The sequence below is a fragment of the Monopterus albus genome, unplaced genomic scaffold (assembly GCF_001952655.1).
Source record: "Monopterus albus unplaced genomic scaffold, M_albus_1.0 scaffold31.1, whole genome shotgun sequence".
Classification (NCBI taxonomy): Eukaryota; Metazoa; Chordata; class Actinopteri; order Synbranchiformes; family Synbranchidae; genus Monopterus; species Monopterus albus.
The window spans coordinates 3,243,438-3,251,274 of NW_018127911.1; the positions used below are offsets into that span (position 1 = coordinate 3,243,438).

General features: G+C 41.3%; 1 protein-coding gene across 4 annotated transcripts in view; it reads left to right on the top strand.

The window, feature by feature from the left end:
- Window positions 1-7,837, top strand: part of opa1 (OPA1 mitochondrial dynamin like GTPase) — a 40,055-nt gene that overhangs the window by 16,797 nt on the left and 15,421 nt on the right. For all 4 annotated transcript variants that reach the window (XM_020596826.1, XM_020596828.1, XM_020596827.1 and 1 more), the window contains 7 exons: window positions 1,829-1,981; window positions 2,210-2,318; window positions 2,936-3,015; window positions 3,182-3,322; window positions 3,542-3,658; window positions 3,763-3,856; window positions 4,380-4,490. In XM_020596826.1, coding sequence (XP_020452482.1) covers window positions 1,829-1,981; window positions 2,210-2,318; window positions 2,936-3,015; window positions 3,182-3,322; window positions 3,542-3,658; window positions 3,763-3,856; window positions 4,380-4,490 — 805 coding nt within the window. The remainder of the gene's footprint in view (window positions 1-1,828; window positions 1,982-2,209; window positions 2,319-2,935; window positions 3,016-3,181; window positions 3,323-3,541; window positions 3,659-3,762; window positions 3,857-4,379; window positions 4,491-7,837) is intronic.

The window sequence follows — 7,837 nt, forward strand, 5'->3', positions numbered from 1 at the left end:
AATGAATCCACATTTGGCCTCCAGTGAGTAATAGTGGCAGCAGGATGGTGTTTGTGGGACCACGTCAAAGTAAACTACAGCGCAACAGTGGACACATGTGACATGCAGAAACCAGAGACATGAAGTAGAGTCAGAGTGACTTCTGTTCTTTTGCTCAGCCACAGTAGAGAGAGCAGAGGTTGTGGAGCAGAGTGTGGACAAAAGTGGGTTACAAACACATTTTAAAGCCTCAGGTCCAGGCAGTGGCTCAAAAAATGAAAGAGAAGAAGAAGGGTGGATCATATAAGATGCATTAATGCAGCACACAGAGAGGTCAAACAGAAACGGATTCACCAGGACAGACTGCTGTTCCAAGACTACTACTACTACTACTACAACTATGAGGACGACTACTACTACTCTGTGGGTTTGTGGCTTTAGAAAAGGTTCTGAGGTGAGCAGGTGATAAAACCACCACTCCTGCTCTACCAGTAGAACTCCAGTGCCACTGGGGCTTAAAATGGTAGAATGAAGGTTTAAAGGAAAGGTTCAACATTTACAGACATTAACTATTAAAAGAAGATGCTCAAAAAGTCTGATGGTCTGAAGTCTGAATGTCTCATGTGTGACTCGTGAACAACAACCTGCTGCTGTGGAGTCTTCCCTTTACACAGTCCACCATAACATTCAGATACAAGCTGTGAAAAACTGGAAGAGTTGGCAGATAATACACTAGACTGTTCAATGTCACCATGACAATAAAAAATTAGTGCTGTTGTTGTTGTCCCCTCGGACAGCTCAGTCAAATCCAAAATCACGTCCAGCAGGTTTCAAGTCAAGAGTAAGATGTAGACCAAACAGTCCCTAATCAAGGCCCAATTCAGGACCGACAAGTCTTGAGTTTACTGTCACGTCAAGACCAAACAGTTCCAGACGGAACACCAGTTCAGTAAAGTCTTGTCTCAAATAGAGACAACCTGAATCAATCAAGTTGCAAGTCAGTTCCCAAGTAAAAACCAAATGATTCCATGTCATAACTAAAAGGTTCCAGGTCAAGTCCTAAACCAGACCAGTAAAGAGACTAAGGGTGTTTTCACACCTGTAGTGCATTTGTACTAGTCTGAATCAGTGGACTAGTTTGTAAACTTGGCCTGTTTTCTTCTTGGTTCAGTTTCCTTTCACGCAGAGAAAAATCCAAGTGAACCAAAATGCGTCACTACAAATCACGTGAGAACATTGCCTTCGCTCACTGGTTAAAGGACTCTGTGGCGGGAACAAGAAAGTAAACACAAGAAGAAGATCTGTGTTCTCTACCGGTGAGTAGTCCTATCAAACTATTTTTCTCTGCAACACAAAGGGCCTAGGTGCTGTTGTTTTGGTCCACACCTGAATGTAATTACCATGTTCACACCTGCTAAAGTGAACCACACTGAGGGGGACAACGAACCACAGTGAGCCAAGTCAGGACCAACACTATTCAAGTCAGTTACTGAGAATAAATATAACCCGGAGGTATTCAAGTCAGTTACTGAGAATAAATATCTGAAATCATGGCTAAAAACTTCCAAGTCTATTTGACAGGTAAACAGACTGACAGGTAAGAGACAGGTAAACAGATAGGTGAGACTCACAGGATGTACTGCTGGCTGCAGGGTGGTGATGGTGCAGTGATACAGGTTTCAGATACAGAGAATGCTATTATCAAGATCTGAATTGTCACTGAATAATTTGGTGTTTTGCTAAGATTCCAATTCTGTGGCTTAGCAGTGCTAAGTAGATGTTCCACCAGGCAATGATGTCATTGTTATGTGACTCTTGTCTTTCCCCAATACACTTTGCTCCTCATCAGGTTGCCTGGGAGACGCTGCAGGAGGAGTTTGCCCGCTTCATAGCTGAGTACAGAGGCAAAGACCAGGACGACATTTTTGACAAGCTGAAGGAGGCTGTGAAGGACGAGAGCATTAAGAGGCACAAGTGGAACGAAAGGGCGATGGACAGCCTGGTAAATACTCAGCAACCCCACTCAATCTGGCTGCGAGGAGGCAGTTGATTTACACAAGTTGAATTATCCATTCTTTCCCAAAAGCAATTTAGTCATCATTATAGAGAACCTGGTCTTGCTGACCCACTTAAGCTCAAAGTTATCTGCTACACATATTATGCATAGGCATTACATTGCAGCTCAGTTATTAAGATGACATTCTTCTTTCTTTTTGTTTATGTTTGTCAGAGGGTAATCCAGCACAATGCCCTTGAAGACCGTTCCATCACAGACAAGCCCCAGTGGGATGCAGCAATCCAGTTCATGGAAGAAACCTTGCAGTCACGCCTCAAAGATAGTACGTTAACCATGATGGCCTTATAACTTCATACCCAGTACTAGACTCCCCTCTCTCAGTTAACCATGTGATAACTTATGTGGCAAAATGTTTTATACATCTGTGTATATATGTTGAAAAATGACAACATTTACGTGGTTCCAGGAAATTAATGGCAGTGCTTTTAAAAATATACAGTAGGTGTTTGCATTATTTATATTTTCTCTACCTCTGGATGTAAGGTCAGAATCCAAATGTATTTGGAACAAGTAGTTTAAATTAGAGAACAAATTCTAGTATGTCTTCAGGTGTCAGGGTTAAACATCTCTGTTCAAATGTCCAGCATGGTTTAATACATAATTGTGTCTGCCACATTTGGGGGTAAAGACACACAAATTAAGAAGAGTTACAGCTGTCCAGAAGTGGTCATTCCTTTATTATCTTGTATGTTTGTCTGCTACACTGTCACTGTTAAAGGCTCTATTTTTCAAATAGTTTTTACAGCTCCTCAGAAACTCATGATACATTATCTCATGGTTGTGTTAAATACTTCATATGGAAGGGGCTATTACAGTGAAGGGTGTGATGCCTCTGTCTCATTCTTTCTGATCTTTTGTCTTTCACTTTTCTCCTTGTAGCTGAGTCAGTAATCAGAGACATGGTGGGTCCAGACTGGAAGGAAAGGTGGCTGCACTGGAGGAGTCGCACACCAGATCAGGTCAGAGCTTGATGTCTGGGGATAACTATGCTGTTGTTTTAGCAGTCCATCTTAGGACTTGATAGAAGCACACAGTTATCTACCTATCACTTATAATTTTCTTCATCAATATACCCGTTGGCCACCCTAAACAGAGTGCTCACTTCCTTTACTTTGGCCTTTTCAGCACATTCGTAATGAAACAAAAAACGAGCTGGATCGTTTGCTAAAGCTGCACGATGACCACACAGCATACTTAGCCAATGATGAAGTCACCACAGTGAGGAAGAACCTGGAGGGACGAACGGTCGAGGTTGACCCTATTCTGGTGAGATCAAAGTTAGATGATTAGAAAAATAATTTAGCATTATAATGACTTGTAATAGTGAAAAATTGAATGTTTATTCTAATACATTCTGTTGTAGTTAGTTCTTTTCATTTAAATTCTTCATATCTGCAGCAGTAATTAAGTTTGTGTGTCAGTGACCCTTTTTATTATGTTTACCACCCATTAACACCCAGACTACTGACTTCTTTTCCTGGACAGATCAAGGACACGTGGCATCAGCTGTATCGCCGACACTTCTTGCAGAAGGCACTGACCCATTGTAACCTCTGCAAGAGAGGTTTTTACTATTACCAGAGACACTTTGTTGACTCTGAGGTATGAAGAGAGAAAGAGTTTTCCCAAGTTGTTTTTCTTTTCCACTTTTCTCACATCTGTGTCAAATGCCAAAGTTGAATTGTGGGCCTGCATGTTTTTCCCAGTTGGAGTGCAGTGATGTGGTACTGTTCTGGAGGATCCAGAGGATGCTGGGCATCACAGCCAACACTCTCCGACAGCAGCTCACCAACACTGAGGGTAAGGATTGGCGACTTAATTGTGGTGGAACACAGATTTAAAAGGAGGGCTCCACTGTTTACATGAAAAGGAGTGGCTTCAGATACTTTTACCAATTCATTAGTCTCATTTAGTTGGGTTTTTATGTTTCGTACTGGTAATTGTTTTGTGAGCTGCTCTATAATGCTGACAGGTTATCGCTGGAAATCTTAGTTCATTCTTTCGCAGTATCCGTTTTATTTTCATTTAGGTGTAAGATTAATCACCGAGTTCAGTGATCACTGCATTTTTTTTCTCTTTCAAAGTATAATGATCACCATGAGCAGCAAGACCAAACCAAGAGCTCAGTGTGGCTCAGATATGATTGACTGGGCCAGCTGGGCAACTGTCCCAGCTGGCCTGAGTTTTCTTATATAATTTACCCAAGATCTATAGCCAGGTCATTGATAACCATTCAGTAAAGACAAATCTATTGTACTGTTCATGGATTAGATAATTATTTTTATGCTTTGGTGTCTGTTTATTCCTCCATTTGTCTTCTCAGTGCGCCGGTTGGAGAAAAACGTGAAGGAGGTTCTGGATGACTTCGGGGAAGACATGGAGAAAAAGACCCAGCTCATCACTGGCCGCCGAGTTCAGCTGGCCGAGGATCTCAGTAAGACACACAAATACTTACACTTATGTACACTTGAAGGCCCAAATTAAACTGAGTGAGGAGGGAGGGTTGTCTTTGTTTCAACTTGTCCCATTGGTTGTTTTAGGAATCATATGTGTGATTTTGATCACATGGCAGTCAGCCAAACCTAGACCCTAGTACACAGCTCAAAAAATTTAAGGGAATACTTAAATTGCACATTGGATCTTGATGAACAAATTATTCAAGCTGAAAATCCTTACAATGTATAATTTGTTCAGAACATTATGACATAGCAACTGTCAGTGGAAAGCAAAATCATCAACCCATGGAGGGCTGGATTCAAAATCACACTGAAAATCAAAGTGAAAAATTGAAATCACAGGCTCTTCCAAGTAGCATGAATTTTATCACGGCAACTCATAATATGACTCAGAAGTGTCTATGGACCCCACGTGCCTGTATGCATTCCTGACAACGTCTGCTCATGCTCTTCCTGATGGTTGATGGCTGATGGTGTCCTGGGGGATCTCCTCCCAGACCTGGATCAGGGCATCAGTGAGCTCCTGGACAGTCAGTGGTGGTACTTGGCGTTGGATGGGCCGATACACGGTGCTCCTCCTGTTCCTTCTTAGCACAACTGAGCAGATACCAGTCCTGCTGCTGACTTGTCGCCCTTTTATGGCCCTGTCCAGCTCTCCTGGTGTAACAGCCAGTCTCCTCAAAGCTCTTGAGACAGAGCAAACCTTCTTGTGGCTACACATCTGGATGTGCCATCTTAGAGTAACTGGACTGTAGGTACTGCCTCATGCTACCAGTAGTGACAAGGACACTAGCAAAACACAAAACTTGAGAAGAATCAGTCAAGAAGGATAAAGAGGGAGCATTTGTGTGTGGCCATCACATGCAAAACCAGTCTCTTTTTGGGGGTAGTCTTGCTTTTGCCCCCTCACTTTCATTTGCACCAAAGCAGATGAAACAGATTCACAATCACTTGTGCTTCCTAAATGGACAGATTGATATCCCTGAGGCTTAACATACTTGATGTCATACTGTGATGATCAAGTGTTCCTGTAATTTTTTGACTAGTGTGTAACTCACACATGAGCTTTCATGACCTTAAATATGCTTAAATGTCTCAACTTATGATATGTCAGTGGTTCCATTAAAAGAAATCTCAAAGTTGTCAGTAGGTGGCAGTGGTGCTTAAGGAAACCAGATTGGTTGTCTCATGTAGGTGGATTCATTCAGTTTATGTATCAAGTTGATACAGCACATGCTGGTTAATATATCTTGGATATCAACTGCCCAGCTGCTTTTAAGATTCTTTTTGCTACTGTTAATGGGCCCCACCCACTTTTAGGAAACCCCCCCCCATGCTCGTGGACTCAAGAGACTAGACATAAACATACTTGGCGCACCTGGTCCTGATCAAGTATTTGCTATATATAGGGAAATTTAAATTGCCACACAGGGAAGGAAGGATAGTTGTGTGTGTGTGTTTTTGTTTTTATGTGTGTGTCTGCTTGGTAGCAGCAGTGTGGTGGCTGTCTTCCTGTCAGGCCTAGACACCAGCCCAGTTCTCTGTTAAGGCAACCTCACTGATTAAACGCAGCATGATTTGCTGAGTGGCCATATGCCTAATAGGCAAGCCCATACTGGCATGCTCTCTCTCTCCGTCTCTGTACATCAGACAGTTTTTCTTACACACACACGCACTTCAGAACATGGTCAGTATTACTTATTCAGTGACAATGCATGCACTATAATGCCACCCTCTTTAGTTTTACCAAATGACATCTGTCTGAACTTGGTCAAATAGGTTTAGTCACTTCAAATTAGATTTTCGGAACTGCTTCAGTAGACTTGCATGTTCCTGCATAATTGTCAGAAATGTAGTTCCACAGTCAGATATCTATCACTTAAAATGATTGACATCAGTCCCAAAATAAACTGCTGCTTAAGTTATATTGCAGTGTGGCACTAACTAGGAAGGAACCTTTTTTTGTCCAAGATAATGAATCATAATTTGAAAAATCCTTTTTTCTCCCAAAGCCCATCATCCAGAGACAAACACACAATACTGCAAACAAATATTGTGATTTTTGTGTTGTTCATTGCATGGATGTGTTTTTCTATGAGTCAGATCATTAGTTAATGGCAACCTGAAATGAGTGGAGAAGATGTCTGTTCTTCTTGCACTGGTGCACACACACACCACTAACAGCCCCTCTAGTTGTTAAGGAATAGCCATGTCCTGGACTGTGTCACCAGTGACATGGCCAGACCTGTTCATATTCTCTGATGTTTTCATGGATATTAAAAGTCTTAGATTGAGGCACACAGGTTCCTGGTCAGTACCACAGTTGTTTGGATTGTTATACATAAGATTTCTTAAAACAGTGTATCTGAAGTGGAAATAATTACAGTAATCATATTTCAGTGACAGAATTTAGGGTTTGTAGTACTACTTGGGCTGAACTCTTCCTTAACCTAAAGTCTGTATTTTCTTTGGTTACCCCTAATCAGTAATTGTCACTTTATTTTGAACTTGATCTCAAACTGAATTCCAAATGAAATTTAAAGAGTTTAGTTGTTTAAATGTTGCATTTACAGATACCCTGACAGAATATAGATTAGCCATGTTCTCTGGCTGTTTTAGTGACAGATTCACTGCTTTGCCCTCTGGCCATGGTAAATCTTATCCTTCTATCTACAGTACTTCCTGCTGCTAGATAGTTTTTTTTTTTCTTGTTGTATATACAGAATCTAGTTGGTGTGTGGTGTTTAGGTCTCACACATTAAAACATTAACCCTATAAGTGTTCTACATTTGTTTAAACACTTACATGTGCACATAATCCCTATTGTTTCCTTTCTTCAGGTGGGCTTTCTGACTAATTATAGGGGATTTATGTTGCAAAGCCTACAGGTGAATGAAGCAAGGCTTGAGTGGTTGGTGTGTATTGGTTTAGTTGACCAAGACTCAGCTATCGCCCTAAGAAAACACACACCCCTCATTCACTGACTTTTTACCTTTGTTACTACTAAAGTCAACACACATGTGCACACATGTCCTTATATGAGAACGGGCTACATGCTGGCTTGTGTATTTAAGAAGTGTAATTTTCAGAGCAATGTATATTACAAATCACTCAGGCCTGAGCACAGATTTCATACAAGTGTACCCATACATGCAGATACACTCACAAAACACACACACACACAGACACAAAGCTTTTTTGTCCAGGATTAAACAGGGGTCTGTTTTTACTTTTTACACAGTGGAATCAGGTTTTATACAACACCAGCCAAAGGGAGCGGAGAGGAGAGGAGAGAACACACACACTCAAAACACACAGTCATGTT